A 25,243-nucleotide genomic window follows, 5' to 3' on the forward strand; every position below is an offset into this window, starting at 1 on the left:
TCCCGGAAGTCGCCTTCACTTCCGCCCGCTTGGGGGCGGGGCTTGCGCTGCCGCGGCTCGCCGCATTTCCGTGCTGCAGGACGGCGGCCCGGACCCCAGGATGCTGGAGACCGAGCGACTCGGTGAGGAGGAGGTGGGAGGTGGACCGGAGGCGTAGACCGGGAATGACTCTTGACTCCTGACCTCTGACCTTTGTCCTGTAGTGCTGCCTTCCCCAGACCCTCTCAACTTGCCTCTTCGGGCTGTGGAAGTGGGATGCACCGGGCGCTGGGAGCTGCTGAATGTGCCTGGGACTGCCGAGAGCACCGTGAGTGACTTTAGACCCTAACCTTTGACCCACCTCAAGCCTAAAATGTTCTCCACCCTCCTTAAAGAGGATCTGACGTGGACTCGCTGTCTTATGCCTGGACGCTGTCACCTGGGCCCTACTGCTGGACAGATCCCAGCACAGTGGACCTGTTAGTGGATCACAGCCCATCTGAGGGTGATGCTGGGACTGCTGGGGTACCTGAGTTCTGAGGGCTGCTCTTTTAAAAATGTTTTTTTCTCCTTGGATTCCTCTCTTCTGTCTCCAGGCACAGGGGGGCACTTGGTGGCTGAGATGCTAGCCTCCGAGCTTCTGTCTTTTCATCCTTAGGTCCAGGATCCCTTACCCCCCGCCCTTTTTTTTGGTGGTACTGGGGATTAAACTTAGAGGCATACTACCTCTGAACTGCACTCTCAGTCCTTTTTATTTTTTGTTTTGAAGCAGGGTCTCCCTAAGTTGCTGAGAGGCTCATTAGGTTGCTCAGGCTGGTCTTGAACCTGTGACCCTCCTGTCTCAGCCTCCCAAGTACTGGGATTACAAGCGTGCACCACCATGCCGGAATTAAAACTAGTTGTTTTGAACTTCAAATGTGTCATCAGGGAGCTTTAAAATGCATATTTCTAGATCTCACTTCTGTGAGTCTGAAATTCCCAATCTGCATTATTATTAGGTAATGCTCCAGGTAATTTAGCAGCAGGTAGTTTTTTTTGGACAACCTTTGGAAAATATTACTTCAGCCTCATTGTCTTGTTCTGTCTGGGGCATCTGTCGTTCTTGTCTTCCTTCTTTCCATCCTTCCTTCCTTCCATCCTTCCTTCCTTTCTATTGCAGGCTGAATCCAGTGAGCTATATCTCCAGCCGCGCTGGTGTAAGAGACCCTGTTTCCAAATAAAAAAAGTATAAAATAGGTCTGGGAGTGTAGCCCAGAGGTAGAAGGGTTTCCAGGAACCCCAGTACCACCAAAAAAAAAAAAAAATAAATAAAAAAAAGTTGCTGAGGCTGACTTCAAACCCGTAATACTACTGTCTCAGCCTCCCAAGTACTGGGATTACAAGTATGTTCTGGGGACTGAACCCAGCATCATTCTACCTCCAAGCTACATCCCCAGCCCTATTTTTTACTTTTTTTTTTTTTTAGGTACTGGGGGTGGAACCCAGAGGCATTCTACTTCCAAGCTGCACCCCCAGCCCTCTTTTTTTATTCTTTATTTTGAAATAGGGTCTCACTGAGTTGCAAAGGGCCTCACTAAGTAGCTGAGGTTGTCTGTGAACTGTGATCCTCTTGTTTCAGCCTCCAAAATGCTAGGATTACAAGTGTGCGCCACCACGCCCGGCTTACTTTTTACTTTTGTGACAGGGTCTCACTAAGTTGCAGAGGGCTCTACTAAGTAGCCGAGGCTGGCTGCTATCCTCCTGTCTCAGCCTCCCAAGTACTGGGGTTACAAGCGTGTGCCACCATGCCTGGCTTGACGTCTCTACCATTTCTGACGTAAACACAAATCCCATTGTCCCTTTTATCTGCATCGTATCCCGTTTTCTAACCTAATGTCGCTCATCTTGCCTTGTTCCAGCTTCCCCATGGCCTCCCACCCTGTGCCCCAGACCTGCAACAAGAGGCAGAGCAGCTGTTTCTGTCCTCCCCAGCCTGGCTGCCTCTGCACGGTGTGGAACACTCCACCCGGTGAGGAGTCTGGAGGGGCCCAGGCTGGGGAGGTGAGCCACTGAAGGAAACTGGAACTGGGAGAAAAAAAGACTTGAAAATTACTCTCCTTCTCTCCAGAAAATGGCAGAGGAAGACAGATCCCTGGTCTCTCCTGGTTGCCCTGGGAGCGCCAGTCCCTTCCGACCTTCAGGCCCAAAGACACCCAACCACAGGCCAGATACTGGGCTACAAGGAGGTAAGTGGTCGGGGGCCACAAGAAACAGAGTTGGGAGAGGGGTTTAGCGGCAAGCTCAGGCTCACTGGGGCTCTCATCTCTTGCCTCAGGTCCTGCTGGAGAACACAGACCTGTCGGCCACAACCTCCTTGTCTCTTCGCCGGCCCCCAGGGCCAGCCTCCCAGTCTCTGTGGGGGAACCCAACACAGTACCCTTTCTGGCCAGGTGACTTTTCTGGAGCTAGGGTGGCAGGAAAGGGGGCCCTTCGTCTTCAGGCCCCACCCATCCTGTATTGCTCTCATCCCATGAATCCTGTCTGTCTACCCTCTCCCTAGGTGGGATGGATGAGCCTACTCTAACAGATCTGGGAGCTCGGGATGAGGCCGAGGAAGAGGTAGACTTTGAGAAAGGTGAGGTGGGGCTCTGCATAGGGTCCTGAGGAGGAGCGGCCCAGGCCTACCTCTCACTGGGAGGCTAGCAGCCCTGTTAGGCTTTTACAAAGGTGTCCCCATTCCTCCCTCCCCCACAAAAAAGAAAAGCATCCTTTCTGTAATACCTTTAAGTATTATATATTGGAAGATGGATACAGGAGACATACACATCTGTACCCTCTATTATACCCATCTGTACTGTCTATTATCCCCATCTGTACTATTATCCCCATCAGTACTGTCTATTATACCCATCGGTACTGTCTATGCTGTGACTGTTACATATAATTTGTATGGCGGGCCGGGCGTGGTGGCGCACACTTGTAATCCCCGAGCTTGGGAGGTGGAGACAGGAGGATCGCGCGGGTTCGAAGCCAGCCTTGTTGGCTTAAGAGACCCTGTTTCCAAATAAAAATATAAAAAAGGTCTGGGAGTGTAGCCCAGAGGTAGAAGGGCTTCCAGGAACCCCAGCACCACCAAAAAAAAAAAAAAAAAAAAAAAATTGTATGGTGGCACATGGTGGCCCTGATTCTGGTTCTCATTCCAGATCTTCTCACTGTCCCACCTGGCTTCAAGAAAGGCGTGGACTTTGCCCCCAAGGGTGAGTTCTGTAAGGTCTTGCGGGGTGCCTGGTGCCCTTCTGCAGGCAGGGAGGAATGTGACGAGGTTGCCCCTCTTGTCTTGCTTTTCAGATCACCCACCTCCTGCTCCTGGACTGCTCAGCCTCAGCCGTCTGCTGGAGCCGCTAGATTTGGGCGGGGGTGATGAGGACGAGAGTGAGGCCGGGGGACAGCCTGGAGGCCCCAGGGGGGACACTGCTTCAGCCTCTCCCTGCAGCACTCCCCTGGCTCGAGCAAGCAGCCTAGAGGACCTAGTGCTGGAGGTCGGTGGTTCTGGGTGACGGCTGGGGCAGGGAAGAAGAGGCCCTGTCACAGGGAGGTGGGTGGCTCATTTGGGTGTAAGCAAATGAATCTTTGGGGAGGAGTGCTGACTGAGCTCTTGGCCTTGTTTCTTTGCCACCCCTCCCCTCGGCTTTTTCAGAAAGCATCCGCAGTCATAGCCCCGCTGGAGCCTCCCAGACCTTCACCTCAGGAGCAGTGGGCCATTCCTGTGGACGTCACCTCCCCCGTTGGTGACTTCTACCGCCTCATTCCCCAGCCTGCCTTCCAGGTAGTGCGGCCGCCCTCACACCTCCTCTGCCACTTGGTGCCTCCGACCCCGGCCCCAGCCTGGCCCGCTTGTCTCCTTTCCCTCCCTGAGGCCAGGCACCTTCCAGGCTGTGCAGGTCCCCGGTCCTAGCCTCACCCCAGTCTGGCCTTCTCCGCCCTGTATGCCCACAGGCAAGAGGCAGGGAGGCTCCTCCCCTTCTTCAGCCCCCATCAATTTCTCTTCCCTGCAGTGGGCATTTGAGCCAGACGTGTTTCAGAAACAGGCCATCCTGCACTTGGAACAGCACGACTCCGTCTTTGTCGCGGCTCACACGTCTGCGGGGAAGACAGTTGTGGCTGAATACGCCATCGCCCTGGCCCAGAAACACATGACACGGTACAAATGCCCCTTCACCAGCCAGCCCTGGTTCCTCCTGCATCTCTTCTGGACCTCGTCTCTTTCTGCACTTTACTGCCTTATCCTTTAGATATGAGGCTCAGGGGAGAGACTGAGATAGGGCTGAGAGGGAAATGAGAAGCCGTGGTAGGGAGGAAGGTTGGCAAGAGGACTGGGGCTGTGGGTCAGGCGTAGTGGGACACACCGGTGATCCCAGTACTTGGCTTAGACAAGAGGATCCCAGGTTCAAGGCCAGCCTCAGCAACCTGGAGGGACTCAACCTAGTGGGACCTCGTTTCTAAATAAATAAAGTCAGCCGGGCGTGGTAGCACACGCTTGTAATCCCCGCGCTTGGGAGGCGGAGACAGGAGGATCGCGCAGGTTCGAAGCCAGCCGTGTGCGCTGGCTTAGGAGACCCTGTTTCCAAATAAAAATGTAAAAATAGGTCTGGGAGTGTAGCCCGGAGGTAGAAGGGCTTCCAGGAACCTCAGTACCACCAAAAATAAATAAATAAATAAATAAATAAATAAATAAATAAAGTCAGGCATGATAGCACATACCTGTAATCCCAGTACTTGGGAGACAGGATGGCAGATTTGCAGCCAGCCTCAGCAACTTAGCAAGGCCCTCTGCAACTTAATGAGACCATGTTTCAAAATAAAGACTAAAAAATAGGGCTGCAGTTGTAGCTTGGCAGTAGAATGCCCCTGGGTTCCATCCCCAGTACTGCAAGAAAAAAGAAAAAAAAGAAGAAGGCTGGGGTGTATAGTTTGGGGGTAGAATGTCCCTGGGTTCAGTCCCCAGTACCACCAAAAAATGAAGAAGGGGTTGGGGGCTGGGTGTGGTGGTACACACCTTAATCCCAGTACTAGAGAGGGCGAGACGTGAGGATTGCGGGTTCAAGGCCAGCTTCAGCAACTTAGTGAGACCCTGTCTCAAAATAAAAAGAGCTAGGGGTGTAGCTCAGAGATAGAATGCCCTTATGTTCAATCCCTAATTTAAAAAAAAAAAAAAAAAAGTGCTGTGGACAGGGCCAGAATTTTTCTGGGATCATCTGCAGAAGACTGTGAGGGCCACCTGGGTGAAGGAGGGGCGCACCAGAGCCTCTGGGCTGGGCTCTGGGGGTTCAGCAGGGCAGGGGGTGCTGACCTGGGTCTGTGGGACACCGGCCAATTTCACGCCCCCTCTAGCACCATCTACACCTCACCCATCAAGGCCCTGAGCAATCAGAAGTTCCGGGACTTCCGAAACACGTTTGGGGACGTGGGGCTGCTCACGGGGGACGTGCAGCTGCACCCGGAGGCGTCCTGCCTCATCATGACCACGGAGATCCTTCGGTGAGCCAGCCACCAGCGCCGATGAGGCGGCCCTGGGGAGCGCCCGTGGGGGTGCCAAGAGGGCCCCGGGGCGTCAGCTGGGCTTTCCTTCCAGGTCCATGCTGTACAGCGGCTCGGATGTCATCCGGGACCTGGAGTGGGTCATCTTTGATGAGGTCCACTACATCAACGATGCCGAGGTAAGGGGCTGGAGGGGCAGCTCCTGGTTCTGCACACCCCGGGGGCCCCTTGCCTTCCTTGCCTCCATGTGGAACCCCTCGCCACGCCTCCCTCTGCTCCCCGGATCTGTCTGTCCCGTCCGCTGCACAGCGTGGGGTCGTGTGGGAGGAGGTCCTCATCATGCTCCCTGACCACGTCTCCATCATCCTGCTGAGTGCCACCGTCCCCAACGCCCTGGAGTTTGCCGACTGGATTGGGTGAGATGCGGGTCCCCGGGGACTTTGTGGGAAGGGGGTTCTAGCATTCCATGGTTGAGACAGGAGCACTAAGGCCACCACAGTGAGGACAGGAGTGGCCTGGAGGTGGTGCTGGGGAACGTGTCACTCCTGGGTAGCTATGGGACCCCCCCACTGTGATCCAGAGCACTTTGCATGTAGAGGTGGGGGGGAAGTCTTCCATTCAGAATCTCAGAGAGAATGGGTAAAATCAGAGGAGCCGAGTGTGGCGCACACCTGTAATCCTAGTACTTGGAAGGCTGAGATAGGAGGATCACAGGTTCAAGGCCCGCCTCAGCAACTTAGGCCCTCTGTAACTTAGTGAGACCTTGTTTCAAAATAAAACTAATGAAGCCAGATGTGATGAAGCATGTCTGTAATACCAGTATTTGAGAAATTGGGATGGGTTCGCGGACAGCCTCAGCAAGTTAGTGAGGTTCTCAGTAATTTAGTAAGACCCTGTTTCAAGTTTTAAAGAAATGAGCCAGGCATGGTGGTGCATGTTTTTTTTTTTTTTTTTTTTTTTTTTGCGGGTCTGGCGATGGAACCCAGAGGCATTTGACCTCCGAGCTACACCCCTGCCCTATTTTTTATTCTTAGTTTGAAACAGGGTCTCACTGGGTTGCAGAGGGCCTCACTAAGTAGCTGAGGCTGTCCGCGAACTGCGATCCTCCGGTCTCAGCCTCCCAAATGCTGAGATTACAAGCCTGTGCCACCACGCCCGGCTTTGGTGCGTGCTTTTAATCCAGTACTTGGGAGGCGGAGAGGAGGAGGATTCAGGTTCACAGCCAGCCTCAGCTACTTAGTGAGGCTCACCACAACTTAGTGAGACCCTGTTTCAAAATAAAGAATAAAAAATTTGGCTGGAGGTATAGCTTGGAGGTAGAATGCCCCTGAAGGTAGAATCACTAGCACCAGAGAATAAAATAAATAAATAAAATGGTTGGCGGGATGGGAGGCCTAGTTCAATTTCCAGCACCACAAGAAACAAAACAACAACTAAATAAAATGAAATAAAATAAGGCTGGGGTGTAGCTCAGAGGTAGACACCGCTGTGATCAATCCCTAGTAATACAGAACAAACCCAAAGCAACCAAACCGTGAGGAGGTGGGGAAGTTAGTAGCGATGGGGCTTCCGCCCGCACCCGGCCTCCCAGCCTGCTGCCCTCTCCTCCCTCCAGGCGACTCAAGCGTCGCCAGATCTACGTGATCAGCACCGTCGCCCGCCCCGTGCCCCTGGAGCACTACCTCTTCACGGGGAACAGCCCCAAGACCCAGGGGGAGCTCTTCCTGCTGCTGGACTCCCGCGGGGCCTTCCACACCAAGGGGTAAGCGCGGGGCTGGGCGAGCCGGGGCTGGGCCCTGGGCTGGGCCTCATGGCCGCCTCCTCTGTGCCCAGGTACTACGCAGCCGTGGAGGCCAAGAAGGAGAGAGCCAGCAAACACACCCAGACCTTTGGGGCCAAGCAGCCCACACACCAGGGGGGCCCCGCTCAGGTGAGAGGCGGCCGCTTGCGTGCCCCAGCAGCCATTTCTCTTTTTAAAAATATTTTTTGCAGAACTGGGGATTGAACCCAGGGGCATTCTACCTTTGAGTTATAACCCCAGCTCTGTGTGTGTGTGTGTGTGTGTGTGTAGAGTATATATATGTGTGTGTACATATATGTTTGTTTGTTTGTTTGTTTATTTATTTATTTATTTATTTATTTATTTGTGTGTATGTGGTACTGGGGATCAGACCCAGGGGCATTCTACCTCCAAGCTACACACCCAGCCCTGATTTTTTATTTTTTATTTTGAAACAGGGTCTCACTAAGTTGCAAAGGCCCTCACTAAGTAGCTGAGGCTGTCTGTGAACTGCGATCCTTTTGTCTCAGCCTCCCGAATGCTGGGATTACAAGCGTGCGCCACCATGCCTGGCCCCAGCCTGATTTTTTATACTTTATTTTGAAACAGGGTCTCACTGAGTTGCAAAGGCCCTCACTAAGTAGCTGAGGCTGTCCACGAACTGAGATCCTCTTGTCTCAGCCTCCCAAATGCTGGGATTACAAGCGTGCGCCACCATGCCCGGCCCCAGCCTGATTTTATATACTTTATTTTGAAACAGGGTCTCAGTTGCAGAGGGCCTCACTAAGTAGCTGAGGCTGGCTGCGAACCTGTGATCCTCCTGTCTCAGCCTCCCAAGTATTGGGATTCCAAGTGTGCGCCACCATGTCCGGCTCCCAACACCCATTTCTCTGCTGGCCTTTCCTTCCCTGTTACCCAGGGGCTGGCACTTGAGCTTTGCGTCTGCCCGGCTGGACATTCCTCCTCCTCCTCCGCTGGTTCAGGGGCTCGGCCTCTATCCCTCTCCTCCCTCCCCAGGACCGCGGGGTCTACTTGTCCCTTCTGGCCTCGCTCCGCGCGCGGGCCCAGCTGCCCGTGGTGGTGTTCACCTTCTCCCGGGGCCGCTGTGACGAGCAGGCCGCGGGCCTCACCTCGCTGGACCTCACCACGGGCTCAGAGAAGAGCGAGATCCATCTCTTCCTTCAGCGCTGCCTGGCCCGCCTCCGGGGCTCTGACCGCCAGCTGCCACAGGTGTGTGGGTGTGGAGGCTGGTGGGGGTCGGGAGAGCTCTGGGACCGGCCCTGACGCCCCCCCCCCAGGTCCTGCACATGTCTGAGCTCCTGCACCGCGGCCTGGGCGTGCACCACAGTGGCATCCTGCCCATCCTCAAGGAGATCGTGGAGATGCTGTTCAGCCGGGGCCTGGTCAAGGTACACCTGCAGGGGAGAGGGAGTTCCAGGGCGCTGGGTAGCCTCGTGGGGTGGTCCTGAGGGCAGAAGGACAGATTTTTTTTTTTTTGCGGTACTGATGATGGAACCCAGGGCCATTCTTCCGAGCTACACCCCCCAACCCTATTTTTTATCCTTTATTTTGAAACAGGGTTCACTGAGTTGTAAGGGGCCTCACTAAATAGCTGGGGCTGGCCACAAACCTGTCATCTTCCTGTCTCATCCTTCCAAGTACTGGGATTATAAGCGTGCACCACCACACCCGGCCCAGAGGGACAGATTTTTAGGCAAGGTAGTCCAGTGGTTAGGAATCTAAGCTGTGGATCCAAGCTGCTTGGGTTTGAATCCCAGCTTCACCACATCCTCTCTGTATGACCTTGGATAAATCACTTAACCTCCACTTTAGGTTTTCTATCAAAAAAGGGGAATGTACAGGATCAGAACAAGCAGGCCTCAAGTTTAGTCCATTCTCACCGCTGTGACCCAAACACCTGACGTGCAAAACTTAGAGGAAGCCGGGCGTGGTGGGCACGCTTGTCATCCCAGTACTTGGGAGGTTGAGACAGGATCGTGCAGGTTTGCAGCCAGCCTCAGCTACTTACTGAGGCCCTCTGCAACTAAGTGAGACCCTGTTTCAAAATAAAGAAAAAAAAATAGGGCTGGGAGTGTAGCTCAGAGGTAGAATGCCCCTGGGTTCCATCCCCAGTACCGCAAAATAAATAAGTAAATGGATTCAAAATCCAAAGTTAAAAAAAAGGCTGGTGGGGGGGCTTTGAGGTAGAATGCCCCTGGATTCAATCCCTAGTACTAAAATAAATTTAAATTTATTTTGAAACACCACCCCCAGCCTTCGTAACTTTTTTTTTTTTTTTAAATAGGGTCTCATTAGCCAGGCATGGTGGCACATGCTTATAATCCCAGCATTTGGAGGCTGAGACAGGAGGATCGTGGTTCGCAGACAGCCTTAGTTACTAAGCAAGGCCCTCTGCAACTCAGTAAGACCCTATTTCAAAAACAAAGAATAAAAAATGGGGCTGGGATGTAGCTCAGAGTTACAATGCCCCTTGGGGTGTAGCTAGGAGTTAGAATGCCCCTGGGGTCCATCCCCAGTACCACAAAAAAATAAAAATTAAAATTAAAATGAAAGAAATAGGGTTTCGTTAAGTTGCCGAGGGTCTTTCTTGCTAAATTATTTTAAGTACTGGAATTACAAGCATGCACCACTGTGCCTGGATTTGGGGGACATTTTAAATCCAAACCATAACAGAGAGAAACCCAAAAAGCCACAGAGCATATGAGAAGTCAGGACTGGGGATGCAGCTCGGGGTAGGTGCTTGTGTATCATACATGCAGGCTCTACCCCAGCACTGCAAAGGAGAAGAAGTTATTCATTAAGACAGAAACAAATTCAAATGCTTATGAAAGCTGGGTGTGGTGGCGCACGCTTGTCATCCCCGCGCTTGGGAGGCTGAGACAGGAGGATCGCACGGGTTCGAAGCCAGCCTCAGCTACTTAGTGAGGCTCTCAGCAACTCAGTGAGACCCTGTTTCCAAATAAAATACAAAATAGGTCTGGGAGTGTAGCCCGGAGGTAGAAAGCCTCTGGGTTCCACCCCCAGGACCACCAAAAAAAAAAAAAAAAAATATATATATATGCTTATGAAATAGGACTTTACAGCTATTCTTCTGGTAACACTTAGGAAGCTGGCTAGTGCCACGTGTGCTCAGAGACTTAAAGCGACCCCGGGGTTCTAGAACTCTCCATACAGGTGCTGCCAGTTTGGTGTCACCCTGGCACTATTTCCCCCCCACCCTGGCACTCTTTAAGCAAACCAGTGCCTACCATGCATGAGGCCCTGGCACTGCAAATAAGTAAGTAAATAACAAACATTTTAAGAAAGTAGACACAAGGTTTGCCATAGTGGTGCCGGTCTGTAATCCCAGTGCTTGGGAAGGCCAGACAGGAGGATCGCAGGTTTCCAGGCCGGCCTCAGCAACTTAGCAAGAAGCTGTTTCAAAATAAAAGCCAGGCATGGTGGCTCACGCTTGTAATCCCAGGACTTGGGAAGCAGAGAGAGGAGGATTGGGGTTCGTGCCCAGCCTCACCCTTGAAACTTAGTGAGACCCTATTTAAAAATGAACAAAACATTAGGGCCCGCGATGTAGCTAGGAGGTAGAATGTCCCTGGGTTCAATCCCTAGTACTGTATAAAATAAATAAATAAATAGGCAAGGGATACCTGAGTATGGTGGTGAATGCCTATAATCCCAGTGCTTGGGAGGCTGAGACAGGAGTATCGCAGGTTTGAGGACAGTCTCAGCAACATAGTGAGACTCTTAGAAACCCAGCAAGATCCTATTTCCAAACAGAAAATAAAAAGGGGTTGAAAGTGTACCTCAAAGGAAGATGGTCTCTGGGTTTAATCTTCAGTACCACAAAAAGAATAAAATTAAAGGGGAGGCTGGGCGTGTAGCTTGTATGTAGAATGCTCCTGTATTATGGATTCAATTCATAATACAAAAAAGTTATAAACACATAAGGGAAAACATATTCTCTAGTAACATATTCACATAAAAAGATATTTGTTAAATACATTGGAATAGCTGGGCATGGTGGCCCAGGCTTGTAATCCCAGCCTCAGCAACTTAGTGAGGCCCTCACCAACTTATCAAGACCCTGTTTCTAAATAAAACAGTAAGAGCCGGGCGTGGTGGCGCACGCTTATAATCCCAGCATTCGGGAAGCTGAGACCAGAGGATCGTGGTTCGTGGACAACCTCAGCTACTTAGTGAGGCCCTCTGCAACTTAGACCCTGTTAACAAATAAAGAATAAAAAATAGGGCAGGGGGTGTAGGTCGGAGGTCGAATGTCCCTGGGTTCCATCCCCAGACCCGGAATAAATAAATAAATAAGATAGGTCTGGGCGTGTAGCCTGGAGGTGGAACCTGTGGGTTCCATTCCCAGCACCACAAAATAAACAAATAAATAAATACATGAGTCATCATAGTGGGGGGATGGAAGTGGGATATGGAGGCAGTGGGAAAGGAGCCCGTATAACAAAACAAGGGAGGGGTATGATCCACCCTGTGGCTGAGCTCACACGGAGAGTTCAGCGAGATCCTGCACGTCATGACCCGGGACGTGCTGGGCCCAAGCCTTGGCTACAGTGGGGCGGGCTTGGCCCGGGCTGAGGCGTGCGGGGAGCCCTTTGGCTGATCGCTGCTTTTTTCCTCTGTTCCAGGTCTTATTTGCCACGGAGACCTTTGCCATGGGTGTCAACATGCCGGCGCGGACCGTGGTGTTTGACTCCATGCGCAAACATGACGGCTCCACCTTCCGGGACCTGCTCCCCGGGGAGTACGTGCAGATGGCTGGCCGGGCAGGCCGGAGGGGCCTGGACCCCACAGGCACTGTCATCCTGCTGTGCAAGGGCCGTGTGCCTGAGATGGCGGATCTGCACCGCATGATGATGGTGAGACAGCCAGCGCTCCAGCCCTCACAGCTCTCCTCCCACCCTCTGTCCCTCTCCTCACCTGGCCTGGGCGAAGCCAGAGTCGGAAAGAGGAGATCTGGGGAGACAGGACCCCTTCTCCTCTGGTTTATTCCCACTGTGGCTCCTGAGCTATAGACGAATCTATGTATTTGCGTTTGGTGTGTCCAACACCTCATGGTTTGAGAGCGGGGTCCAGGCCGCAGAGGACTGGCCGGGAGCGCTCTTCCCGCCCGGTCTCACCGACGCCTCCGGCCTGGCTCCAGGGGAAGCCGTCCCAGCTGCAGTCCCAGTTCCGGCTCACGTACACCATGATCCTCAACCTGCTCCGGGTGGACGCCCTCAGGGTGGAGGACATGATGAAGAGGAGCTTCTCTGAGTTCCCATCCCGCAAGGACAGCAAGGTGGCAAGGAGGTTGGGGTGGCCCGGGCCCCGGGAAGAGGTGGATGTCTGGAGGCCAGTGGGGTGAAGGTGGGGGACGGCAGGACGGGCCGTGAGAGACCAGTGGCACTGCCCCCGCCCCTGCCCAGGCCCACGAGCAGGCTCTGGCTGAGCTGACCAAGCGGCTGGGGTCCCTGGAGGAGCCCGACGTGACCGGCCAACTGGTCGACCTGCCCGAGTATTACAGCTGGGGCGAGGAGCTGACAGAGACCCGCGGCATGATCCAGGTGAGCGGGAGCTGGGGAAATGACGGGAAGAGAACGGGTTACCCTAGCGCTCCTGAACTTAGCCCCGTGTCGCCTCCTCCCGCGGCCCCTCCCTGCGCTTCAGCAACGCATAGTAGAGTCTGTGAATGGGCTGAAATCCCTCTCGGCCGGAAGGGTGGTGGTTGTGAAGAATCAGGAGCATCACAACGCGTTGGGTGTGATCCTGCAGGTGAGGCTGATGGCGTCTGGCCCCGAGGGGGAAGGGACAGGTAAGGAGGGAGGGCCCACCCCCATCTCCCCGCCCGGCTGGGGGGCCGCAGCCAGCAGGATGCCCTCCTTGTCCCCTCCTCTGCTTCGTTCACTTGTGGCCACCTCCTTCCCCGGCCTTCTGGGTGCTCGTTTGGTTACCCCCCACACACTGGTGGGCTCTGCGTGGTTGCTCCTGACCCCTTCCCAGGGGTGGGCGCCATCTTTTTTTCTATGGTACTGGGGATTGAGTCCAGTGGCATTCCACCTCCGAGCTATACTCCTAGCCCTATTGTGTTTTTTATTTGGAAACGGTCTCACTAAGTTGCTGAGGCCGGCCTCGAACCTGCGATTCGCCTGTCTCAGCCTCCCAAGCGCTGGGATTGCAGGTGTGGCCACCTGGCCCGGCGTGTCTCTACTTTCAATGTCCATTCCTCACATCCCCTGTGCCGGCCTTTCTCCCGTCCCCAGGTGTCCTCCAACTCCACCAGCAGAGTCTTCACAACCTTGGTCCTGTGTGATAAGCCCGCGTCCGGGGACCCACAGGACCGGAGACCAGCTGCACCAGATGTGCCCTACCCAGATGACCTCGTGGGATTCAAGCTGTTTCTGCCTGAAGGTGAGGGCAAGGTGGACATGGCTTCTGACAGCGGCGTGAACAGAAGCCTGGCTCTGTGGTGACGTCCGAGCTGCTTTTTCTTTTGCAAAGGGCCCTGTGACCACACTGTGGCCAAGCTCCAGCCGGGAGACGTGGCTGCCATCACCAGCAAGATGCTCCGGGTGAATGGGGAGAAGATCCTGGAGGACTTCAGCAGGAGGCAGCAACCGAAGTTCAGGTCAGAGGTGCTGGGGGCCCTTGGAACACAGCAGTAGCCAAGGCGTGTGTGGGAGGCTCCCTGGCCTGAGGGGCGCCTTGGCCAAGAAGGCTGCTGCCCCAGATCTCAAGCCCAGCTCCCTTTCTAGGAAGGACCCTCCCCTTGCAGCTGTGACCACTGCTGTCCAGGAATTGCTGCGTCTGGCGCAAGCCTACCCAACAGGACCCCCTACCCTAGACCCTGTCAACGACCTGCAGCTCAAGGATGTGTCGGTGGTGGAGGGTGGGCTCCGGGCCCGCAAGCTGGAGGAGCTGATCCGGGAGGCCCAGTGTGTGCACAGCCCTCGTTTTTCCGCTCAGGTAGCGCCCAGGCAGAGGGCCTTTTCCTCCCTGGCCCCTTGGAGATGGCCGCCCCAGCCCTGGTCCTCAGGGGAAGCTGACGGGCGCCTGCTGCTGGTTCTCCACAGTACCTGAAGCTGCGGGAGCGGATGCAGATTCAGAAGGAGATGGAGCGGCTGCGCTTCCTGCTGTCCGATCAGTCCCTACTGCTGCTTCCTGAGTACCACCAGCGCGTCGAGGTGTGCGGGCAGAGGGCAGGGCAGGGGCTGGCGTGGGAGAGCACAGCGGCTCCCAACACACACCCTCTTCCTCGTAGGTGCTCCGCACCCTGGGCTACGTGGACCAGGCGGGCACCGTGAAGCTGGCAGGGAGGGTGGCTTGTGCCATGAGCAGCCACGAGCTGCTCCTCACCGAACTCATGTTTGACAATGCGCTGAGCGCCCTGCGGCCCGAGGAGATCGCGGCCCTGCTCTCCGGCCTGGTCTGCCAGAGCTCTGGGGACGCTGGGGACCAGCTCCCGAGTACCCTCAAGCAGGTGGGCGACTCCACTCCTCTCTTCTGGGCCGTGGGGTACCCCACCCCAGGATTCCCCAAGTGGCCCCCTGCATCCCTGCAAGCGCCTCTAAGGGTGGCCATGGCCTTCCTGGCCTGGAGCAGGAAGGCCGGCCTTGACCTCTTCCCTCTGCAGGGTGTGGAACGCGTCAAGGCTGTGGCCAAGCGGATTGGTGAGGTGCAGGTGGCCTGTGGCCTGAACCAGACAGTGGAGGAATTTGTGGGGGAGCTGAACTTCGGCCTGGTTGAGGTGGTGTACGAGTGGGCGCGGGGCATGGTGAGTACCAGGGCTTGGGGTTTGCAGGCTGCTGGCAGGCTGCCCAGGCCCAGTCCCTTCAGCCCACACTCTGCTCTCCCCACAGCCCTTCTCTGAGTTGGCAGGGCTCTCGGGGACCCCCGAAGGCCTGGTGGTCCGCTGCATCCAGCGTCTGGCTGAGATGTGCCGCTCGCTGCGAGGTGCAGCCCGCCTGGTAGGGGAGCCTGTGCTGGGTGCCAAGATGGAGACGGCGGCCACCCTGCTGCGGCGGGACATCGTCTTCGCAGCCAGCCTCTACACCCAGTGACCTACCCGTGGCTAAGAGTGGAATAAAAAAACAGCAGGCCACCAAGTACGCGTGGGGTGTTGGGCTGGGAAGACCCAACTCAGAAGACACAGCAGGGAGACCGCTTAGAAATGTACCTTTATTATCTGGGCGCACAGACGGGGTCGGCCCTCGGAAGCATCAGTCTTTCGGGGAGGGTGTCTTGGGTGGCGATGGGAGGTCTTGGGTCATGGCTTCCACGTACCACGAGGGCAGGAAGGCATAGGGTGCATCTTGATGCAGAGACACTGTGACTGGGCCACCGGGCTCCCAGGAGAAGAGGTGGACGAGCCTGGGGGCAGATGGAGGTGTGAGGAAGGCCAGAGGCCCAGCTCTTGGGACCCAAAGGGGGTGTACAGAGTTGAGCGCCTCACCTGGGGTCATCCTGGACAACTGTGCTCTGGGCAAAGCTAAGGAAGGCGGCACAGAAGTTCATGCACACGGACGGGTTCCAGCCATCACGGTCGTTCTGGAGAGAGGAAGAGGAGGGCGGGGCTGAGGAGGGGCTGAGGAGGGGCTGGCATCTGCAGGTCGGGACGCCAGAGGGCGGGGAAAGGCCAGGCTGGAGCTGTGGCACCATGGCTTACCCTGACGAGTTCAAACATGTCCATGGTTGGAAAGGTCTTGAGGGAGCAGACGAAACCCTCTGGGTTCCGGAAGCCAGCGATGACATTTGGGACGCCTGGGAGGAAGGACTGAGCCCACCATTTCAGGAGCTTGTGCCTGACAGGAAAGGCACGGGGTCTTCACTCTCAGGCCCCTCCTCCCCGGCCCCTCCCAGCCCTTGCCCTGCCCGCCCCCGTGCTGGACCTGTAGAAGTTCCTCCACTGTCCGGGGCTGTGCATCTCCTTGGAGGTCTTGAGCTCCACGTAGCAGGCGGGGGGCTGTGTGGACGGGGCCCGAGGGTCTGTGCAGTCTACCTCCCCCGAGAAGAGCAGAGGGTGGTTTCCCAGGCGGCTGCGTAGCACAGAGCAGAAGGCCACGTTGGTGTTAACCTCCCCCGAGGGGTCTGGGGAGCCTCCGGGTTTGTCTACACAAGGAGAGAAGCAGCAGCAGGGGTTGGGGGGTCTCAGTCTCTGGGGAAGAGGAGAGGGGCCACCGAGCAGAGGCAACTCTCACCTGCGCACAGGTACTGCTCAAACTTGTAGCCCATGTACTTCAGCTCCAGGAGGAGCGGTGGCTGGGCCAGCCTCTTAGCGCGAGCGGCTGGCGTCTCCACCTCGCTCAGGTACAGTGTCCCCTGGAACCTGGAGGCTGCCAGCTGCCAGCCCTCTTGCCGCTCATACGGTGTCGTCAGCAATTTTGTCAGGTGCCCCCGCCAGGTCACTGTGGCCCCGGCCAGCCAGCCGGGACCCCTGAGGGAGGAGAGTTAGAGGCTAAAGGTCGAACACAAGCATCAGGGCGGCTGGCTCCCCCAAAGAGCAGTCAGTGCCCTCTGAGGGCTGATTCTGGCTCCGGCTGCGGCCTTCCTGAGCGCGTATGTGTGGGTCTCCGCATCTACTACGGATGTGTGCTTAATCAGCTCACCCCTCCAGCTGGCCTCGATGTTCCAGAAGCCAGCGCAGTAAGTGGTCCAGCCCCTCTCGGACCTCCTCATCCCGGGGCTGGTATCGATCAGGGTATCCATCCCTGAGGTCAAAGTTGGGGGCCGGACCGTTAGTGGGGGGTGGGCTGTAGTAGCGAAGGGCTCGGGCATCCCCATGGTACTGGCGTTGCGCATCCAGGGAGAAGCAGCCTAGTTCCGAAGGGCGCCGGTAGAAAGGAAAGGGTCCAGAGTAGAGGGCCGGCTCTGTGGGCAGTGAGGGTGCCGAATGGGGGAGTTTGTTCCGAGGTTCAGCTACCTCCAGCTCCTCATTTCTTCTCTTGGTCCCTCTGGGCTCCATGAGGTCCTAGGAGGGAACATGATTGCGCCAGCGCGGGTCAGGACCGAGCGAGCCTGCAGACTGCCAGGCTCCAGCCCAGCCCCTTTCTAGGCGCTTCCCCCTCCCCAGCTCCTCCAAATGCTGTGAGGTCAGGCCAAGGATCTGGTTACCTTAAAACCTTGACTTCCACCTCCGCGAGGCTATGACGTCAGGCCCGGCATGAGAGAAGCCGGAGACGGACGCCCAGGCGGTGCTCCAGCTCGCGATGACGCAATGGCCCAGCGACAGGGCGCGAAAGGGCCAAGAGCTGAGATTTAACGTCAGGAACTGGAGCCCGGCCTGGCCGCCTGCGCCTCCGCGGGTGGGCGTGTCCTCGGCAGGAGCCAATCAGCGGCCGGAGCGGGCCGGAAGTGGCGCTGGTCCGTCCCGCGCGCCCCCCGGGGCCCTAGACGCGGGCCGCTTTGGTTCCGGCGTGCTGACGCCGGCCCGGGCCTCCGAGGAGCCACGTCACTGCTGTGCGCCGCCGGCCCCGCGTTCGCGACTTTCCGCCCCTTCCGCGGAGCGGAGTCCCGGCCATGAGCCGGAAGAGGCACCGTCTGGTCCCGGAGACCTTCGGGCTGAAGCGGCGGCGGGAGCGAGGCCCGGCGGCGGCGGCGGCGGATCCCCTGCGGGGCGAGGCAGGTAGCCGCGGCCCCCGGTGGCAGGCGCGGGGAGAGCGGCGGCCCCGGCGGCCCCGTCCCCGCCGCCTCATCGCCGGTCTGTCCGCCCAGGGTCGGCGCGCGCGGCGGTCGCGGAGCTCGTGCGGCTGTTCCCGAGGGGCCTGTTCGAGGACGCGCTGCCGCCCATCGCGCTGCGGAGCCAGGTGTACAGCCTGGTGCCCGACCGGACGGTGGCCGACCTGCAGCTGGTGAGCGGCGTCGCAGCCACTCCGGGGCCCTTCCCTCCCCGCCAGCGGCCACGCTCGGGGCCAGCCGTCCAGCCGACTTCAGGCCAGGGCCGGGAGATGAGAAGAGCGAGGCCCAGGCGGAGGCAGGCTTGGGGGATGCAGGCCGGCCGCGGGTCACCACCCGCCTTAGCATCCATCAGCGCCGTTTCCGTCCTGCACTGAAGATTAGGGCGAGGTGTGAGCTGGCAGAGTGTGTTAAGCAGGAGAGGGGACGATGTATCGGAGGTAGGACCCTGAGGGAGATCAGCTCAGGGATATTGCAGCTGAGAACGGAAAAGGCCTAAATAGAGAGCGTGGGAGGGATGGAGAGAGGAAGAGGGAAGTCGGGTGGAGGGTGAGGAAGAGGGAGGGGGCCGGGACAACCCCCAGACTTTTTGCACGAGTTGAGTTGGAGGTGCTTGTGGGATCAGTGAAGAACAAATGCAGTAGATAGTTGGATATGATAGTTGGAGAGAATTCAGGGCCAATGATAGAAGTCCTTAAGAGTCATGCAGGTGTGAATAGCAGCTCAGTCCTGGGATGTGGGTGAGACCCAGTGAGAAAAGTAAGGGATGAGCCAGGTGTGCTGGTGTCTGCCTGTAATCCCAGTACTTGGGATGCTGAGACTGGCGGATCACAGGTTCAAGGCCAGCCTCAGCAAGTTAGTAGGTCTTTCAGCAACTTAATGAGACTTTGTTTCAAAATTAGTAAAATAGAGCCCCTGGTTGCACACGCTTGTAATCCCCACGCTTGGGAGGCTGAGACAGGAGGATCGCACAGGTTCAAGCCAGCATCAGCTACTTAGTGAGGCTCTCAGCAACTTATTAAGACCCTGTTTCCAAATAAAATATAAAATAGGTCTGGGAGTATAGTCTGGAGGTAGAAAAGCCCCTGGGTTCCACCCCCAAGTACTACTAAATAAATAAATAAATACATAAAATAGTGCTGGGGATGTAGCTCGGAGGTAGAATGCCTCTGGGTTCAATCCCCAGTACCACACACACAGAAGAGTGTTTTCTTACTTTTTTTGTTTTGTTTTTACAAAGTCTAGGTGAAGAAAGTGATGGTTGCCGGGCGTGGTGGCGCACGCTTGTAATCCCAGTATTTGGGAGGCTGAAACAGGAGGTTTGCAAGTTCCCAGACAGGCTCGGCTACTTAGGCCCTCTGCAACTTAGTGAGACCCTGTTAAAAAATAAAGAATAAAATAAATAGGACTTGGGGGTGTAACTTGGAGGTAAAATGCTCCTGGGTTCAATCCCCAGCACCTCAAAAAAAAGATGTTTATTTATTTCTAGAAAAATGCATACATGTCACATATGTACAAAATATACTATTTGTGGAGGAGTTTCACAGATCCTCTGAGATTCATGGTTAAGGATCCCAGGTTTAGCCGGGCGTGGTGGCGCACGCTTGTAATCCCAGCATTTGGGAGGCTGACACAGGAGGATCACAGTTTGTGGCCAGCCTCAGTAAGGCCCTTTGCAACTCATTGAGACCCTGTTTCAAAATAAAGAATAAAAAATAAGTCTGGGGGGTGTGGCTCCGAGGTAGGGTGCCCCTGGGTTCCATCCCTGGTCCCACAAAAAAAAATAAGAAAAGAAGGATCCCAGGTTTAGAGTGAAAGGTAACCAGGGCCCGGTTGCCCAGCCACAACGCTGGGAGACGGCACCGTTTATGGCAGTATTACTCCGTGTATGGTTTTAATTTCATCTGTGTCAGAATTACCTGGGCTACTTTTTCAGAAAATAACGGTTCCTGGACTCACTGGTGGCTAAGGAGTTACATTCTCTTGCGATGGGACGTCGGAATCCACATTTTTAAGTACTGCCCACGTGATTCTTAACACGCCTTAAAATGTGAGACCCACTGACCTAAGGGAAATAAAGGGAGGAATGTGAAGAGGACTGAGGAGGGATCGCCGCCGTCCCGGGCCTGTTGTGGAAGGAGAGATTTGCAACGCGGGGAAATAGTTGGCAGTGTTAGAACCTGCAGCTCGAGGCACCGGGCCATGAAGAGGTCAAGTAACATCACAACCGAAGCCCGCTCATTGGATTTAGCCAGTAGAAGGTGAATGGCGATCCTCACAAGAAGAAAGAAAAGAAGGAAATGGAGACTCGCGCCAGTGTCGGGAAGCACGTCAGATGGAACCACTTCTTAAAAGGCATTTGTTGGCCGGGCATGGTGGCGCAGGCCTGTAATCCAGTACTTGGGAGGCCGAGACAGGAGGATTGCGGGTTCAAGGACAGCTGTAGCAAGTTGTAAGATAGTAAGACTCTCACTAACCTAGTGAGACCCTGTTTCAAAATAAAAATAAGGCTGGGGTTATAGCTTGGAGGTAGAATACCTCTGAGTTAAAAAAAGTTTTTTGCCAATGCTGTGGCATGCACTTGTAATCTAAGTACTGGGGAGGCTGAGACAGAGGGCTGCAGGTTCAAGGCCAATACATGGTAACTTAGACCCTGTTCAAAAAAAAAAAAAAAAAAAAATTAGGGCTGAGGGATATAGCATAGAGGTAAAATGCCCCTGGGTTCAATTCCCACTAAAACATACACATATGTGTATTTTTTTTTTAATGTATTGGTGTTAGCTTATATTTTGAAAGAACTTTAAAAAGTGTACAATGGAAAATATAAACAATACAGAATTTAAAGAATATTTATAAAGAAATACCCGCCTCACCACCATATAGGCCAAACTGTAAGTTATGACCAACATCGTACATCTTCCTCTGAAATTTTGCCCTTGGGAGGTGATCACTATTTGGTGGTACGGGGGATTGAACTCAGTGATGCTTTACCACTGAGCTACACCCCAGTCCTCCCCTCTTTTTGGTACTGGGGATTGAACCCATGGGGCATTCTACCTCTGGGATAAACCCCTAGCCCTTTCTACCTTTTATATTGAAACGCGTCTCACTAAATTGCTGAGGCTGGTCTCCAATCTGTGATCTTTCTGTCTCAGCTTCCCAAGTACTGGGATTATAGGCATGTTTCACCGTATCCAGCTCCCTGGCCCCTTTTAGGGAGAGGGAGAGACAGGCAGACAGACACTGGGGATGGGGATGGAACCCAGGTGCAGTCTACCTCCCAGCTACACCCTCAGCCCTATTTCATATTTTACTTTGAAACAAGGTCTCACTATTTTTCCAGGGGCCTCACTGAATTTCTGAGGCTGGCTGCTAACCTGCAATCCTCCCTTCTCAGCCTCCCAGACAGACATGGGATGGGGGATGGGGATGGAACCCAGGTGCATTCTACCTCCCAGCTACACCCTCAGCCTTATTTCATATTTTACTTTGAAACAAGGTCTCACTAAGTTGCAAAGGACTCACCAAATTTCTGAGGCTGGCTGCTAACCTGCAATCCTCCTGTCTCAGCCTCCCAAGTACTGGGATTACAAATCCCACCATGCCTGGCTTTCCCCATCCCCTTTAAAATTTATTTTTGCTTTCAGACAGTTTCTCACTAAGTTGCCTGGACTGGCCTCAAACTTTTGATACTTCTGCCTCAGCTTCCCTTGTAGCTGGGATTACAAGCGTGCGCCACCATGCCCGGCTTCCACCTATGTGTATAATTTAATTCCACCTATGTGTATAAACAGCTTAATTTACCCATCTTGAACAGTGTCTGGTGAGCGCTGGGCCTTCCTGCCTCCAAGACCGTGGCTTGTTATTGTGTTCTCACATCGCAGAAAAGATGGAAGGACCAGCTAGGTCTCGAGCCTCTTTTATAAGGGCGTTGGTTCCATTCCCGAGAGTGAAGCTCAGATCCGATCACCTAGGGCTGCCAGCTCTTAATGCCATCGCCTCGGGGTTAAAGTTCCACCTGCAGACCCCCCACTCCTGTCGGGCTGCACTCAGGGCCCGCAGTGCACCAGGCAAGCACTCGACCAGAGGACACCCCCAGCCCTCAACATATGGGTGTGGGGAACACAGGACATACTTGATTTCATAGGTGTACACCTGGAGAGTAATCTTCAGGATGAAATATATTCGAGTCTTACCCACATCTAATTTATCTATGTATTTATTTCTGTGATATTGGAGACTGAACCCAGATCATTCTATGTCTAGCTACACCCCAGCCCTCTTTTTATTTTTATTTTGAAACAGGGTCTCACTAGGTTAATGAGAGTCTCACTACCTTACAACTTGCTGAAGCTGTCCTTGAACCTGTGATCTTCCTGTCTCAGTCTTCCAAGTATTGGGATTACACCTGGCTCCATTAAGGTTTTGGTTTCATTTCCTTTCAGTTCTAGAATTAATTTTTTTCTTTCTTTCCTTTTTTTTTTTTTTTTTTTTTTGGTGGCACTGGGATGGAATCCAGGGGCTTTCCACCTCTGGGCTGAATTCCCAGACCTATTTATTTTCTTTCTTTCTTTCTTTCTTTCTTTCTTTCTTTCTTTCTTTCTTTCTTTCTTTATGTGCGTGTGATACTGGGAATAAAACCCAGGGGTTTTCTATCTCTGAACTACACCTTCAGCCCTGTTTTTTTTTTTTTTTTTTGTGTGTGTGTGTGTGTGTGTGTGTGTGTGTGTGTGTGGTACTGGGGATGGAACTCAGGGGCATTCTACCTCTGAGAACACCCCAGCCCTATTTTTTATTCTTTATTTGGAAACAGGGTCTCACTGAGTTGCAAAGGGCCTCACTAAGTAGCTGAGGCTGTCTGCCAACTGCAATCCTCCTGTCTCAGCCTCCTGAATGCTGGGATGACAAGCGTACACCACCACGCCTGGCTTCCCCATGTCTTAGTATTTTATGTTAGTGTCTGGCATAGACCTGGTCTTAGGAAATATATTGTTTGACATCAGACAACTGAAAAGGCAGGGTAGGTAACTAGTTGGAAAAGGCTTCCTGGTCCCTACACAGTAAAGTGCCCAGGACAGGATAACAAAATCTCCCTGCCCCGGGGCCCAGAGTAGAGCAGATTGTCTCACCTGACACGCTTCTCCCTCCGTTCTCTGTGGAGACAGAAGGAGCTTCAAGAACAAGGAGAGATCAGAGTCGTCCAGTTGGGCTTTGACTTGGACGCCCATGGAATTATCTTCACCGAGGACTACAGGACCAGAGTACGTGTCACTGCGTCACAGGCGGGGGAGGGTAAGGAAATGGGAATGGAAATAAAAGCGAAAACAATTTCCCTATCGTATGGCCCAAGGAGAGGGCACAGGGCTCTGGTAGGTAGTAAAATGAGGGCGAGGGAGAGGAGGGGAGGAAGCGCAAGAGAGGTAGAAGGACTAAGGGAAATCAGCTGGGAGCACTGGTGCACACCTGTAATCCCAAGATTTAGGAGGATGAGACAGGAGAGTCACAGGTTCAAGGCCAGCTTCAGCATCTTAGCAACTTAGCAAGACCTTGCTTAAAATTTTAAGAAAGGGGGGGCTTGGTTGTAGCTTGGAGTTAGCATGCCCCTGTGTTTGATCCCCAGTATACGCAAAAAGAGAGGGAAGCCAGGCGTGGTGGCGCATGCTTGTAATTCCAGCATTTGGGAGGCTGAGACAGGAGGATTGTGGTTTGTGGACAGCCTCAGCTACTTGGGCTCTTTGCAACTCAGTGAGACCCTGTTTTCAAAATAAAGATAAAATATAGGACAGAGGGTGTAGCTCGGAGGTAGAAGCCCCTGGGTTCCATCCCCAGACCCTCAAAAAAAACCCCAACACAATAAAAAATAGGGCTGGGGTGTAGCATAGAGGTAGAATGCCCCTGGTACTGCCAAAAAAAAAGTGTGGGGGGTAAACCAGGAAGAGAACCACTGTCCTGGTGGTAAAGGGGCAGAAGCCGAGGGTGGGGCCGTGTGCTTTGTCTCTGTCCCAGGTCCTCAAGGCCTGTGATGGCCGACCTTACGCTGCAGCAGTGCAGAAGTTCCTGGCCTCCGTGCTTCCAGCGTGTGGGGACCTGAGTTTTCAGCAGGAGCAGATGACACAGACCTTTGGCTTCAGGGACCCGGAGATCACGTGAGATTGTGGAGCCACAGAGCCAGACACCTGGCGCCTGGCTGCCCCCCCCCCCCCCACGTCTTTCCCTTCCTGTGAACCTGCCCCCGAAGCCGACCCTTCTGTTTACTAAGATGTCTAAGTGTACTCCTAAGAGAGGAGGCCTAGCTCACTCTGGACCAGAGAGCAGGGTGCCGGGAGGGTTGCCCGGCGCCTCGGGCTGGCAGGACCACGGCTGCCGGCTGTTAACACGCCGACACCGAGGACAACGCAGCGGCGGGGAGGAGAGGCGGCTCCGGCCCGGCCTCATTGCGCCTGGCTTCCCTCGCCCAGGCACCTGGTGAAGGCCGGAGTCCTCACTGTTCGAGACGCTGGGAGCTGGTGGTTAGCTGTGCCTGGAGCTGGGAAATTCATCAAGCATTTTATCAAAGGTGCCCTGCCTGTGCCCCAGCCCCTAGTCCCTCAGGAGCACCCTCTGAGCTGGGCATGGTGGCTCACACTTGTAATCCCAGTGTTTGGGAGGCTGAGACAGGAGGATCCCGGGTTTGAGGCCAGCCTTGACAATTAAGGAGGCCCTCAGCAACTGAGACTCTGTTTCTAAATAAATAAAATAGCCCTGGGGATGTAAGCTCAGAGGTAAAGTGCCCCTGGGTTCAATCCCCAGTACTACAGGAAGGACGCCCTCTGGTGGCTGCAGGCCTCTAGGCCTTATTCGCCGTTCCTCTTTCCCTGTTCCCTTTCACCTCTCCTCCAGGGCGCCAGGCTGTGCTCGGCATGGTCCGCAAGGCCAAGTACCGGGAGCTGCTCCTGTCGGAGCTGCTGGGTCGGCGGGCGCCCGCCGCAGTGCGGCTCGGCCTCGCCTACCACGTCCATGACCTCATTGGAGCCCAGCTGGTGGACTGGTGAGCCCTGCCCTGGCTTCCCATAGATGGCCGAGAGCTACCGGGTTGGGTTTCCTCCTGGCCCACGGAGCCCGGTTCCTCGTACCCTTCCCTGGGACCCAGTGACACCCCTCTCCGGGCTCTGCTCCTCGCACACCCTGGGCCTCGAAGTCTTATCTTTCTTCTCTTTCCAGCATCTCTACTACTTCCGGGACCCTCCTCCGCCTGCCAGAGACGTGAGGATTCTGGTCGTGAAGATCCTGGTCGTCGTC

The 25,243-nt window shown here is 54.8% G+C and overlaps 3 protein-coding genes across 3 annotated transcripts; 2 read left to right on the plus strand and 1 right to left on the minus strand.

The window, feature by feature from the left end:
* Positions 1-100: 100 nt before the first annotated feature.
* Positions 101-15,354, plus strand: SKIC2 (SKI2 subunit of superkiller complex; the record flags this gene model as incomplete). Its single annotated transcript, XM_080710102.1, has 28 exons — positions 101-122; positions 204-307; positions 1,878-1,987; positions 2,087-2,204; positions 2,294-2,408; positions 2,519-2,593; positions 3,162-3,215; positions 3,307-3,497; positions 3,656-3,784; positions 4,014-4,159; positions 5,350-5,496; positions 5,591-5,675; positions 5,806-5,912; positions 7,112-7,258; positions 7,330-7,426; positions 8,294-8,506; positions 8,575-8,685; positions 11,944-12,174; positions 12,459-12,596; positions 12,724-12,861; positions 12,965-13,069; positions 13,558-13,705; positions 13,796-13,922; positions 14,050-14,260; positions 14,368-14,478; positions 14,556-14,774; positions 14,928-15,068; positions 15,154-15,354. The coding sequence occupies 28 exons, from the start codon at positions 101-103 to the stop codon at positions 15,352-15,354; spliced, it is 3,741 nt and encodes a 1,246-aa protein (XP_080566228.1).
* A 159-nt stretch (positions 15,355-15,513) lies between these two features.
* DXO (decapping exoribonuclease) lies at positions 15,514-17,255 on the minus strand (the record flags this gene model as incomplete). Its single annotated transcript, XM_080710559.1, has 6 exons — positions 15,514-15,664; positions 15,747-15,841; positions 15,960-16,095; positions 16,183-16,402; positions 16,492-16,727; positions 16,900-17,255. 6 exons carry the CDS (start codon positions 17,253-17,255, stop codon positions 15,514-15,516), a joined length of 1,194 nt encoding a protein of 397 aa, XP_080566685.1.
* A 554-nt stretch (positions 17,256-17,809) lies between these two features.
* Positions 17,810-25,211, plus strand: WHR1 (winged helix repair factor 1; the record flags this gene model as incomplete). Its single annotated transcript, XM_080710594.1, has 7 exons — positions 17,810-17,915; positions 18,005-18,141; positions 23,131-23,226; positions 23,972-24,111; positions 24,424-24,521; positions 24,845-24,992; positions 25,166-25,211. The coding sequence occupies 7 exons, from the start codon at positions 17,810-17,812 to the stop codon at positions 25,209-25,211; spliced, it is 771 nt and encodes a 256-aa protein (XP_080566720.1).
* Positions 25,212-25,243: the final 32 nt, after the last annotated feature.

This window comes from Muscardinus avellanarius (genome assembly GCF_963383645.1).
Source record: "Muscardinus avellanarius genome assembly, chromosome: 14".
Lineage (NCBI taxonomy): Eukaryota > Metazoa > Chordata > Mammalia > Rodentia > Gliridae > Muscardinus > Muscardinus avellanarius.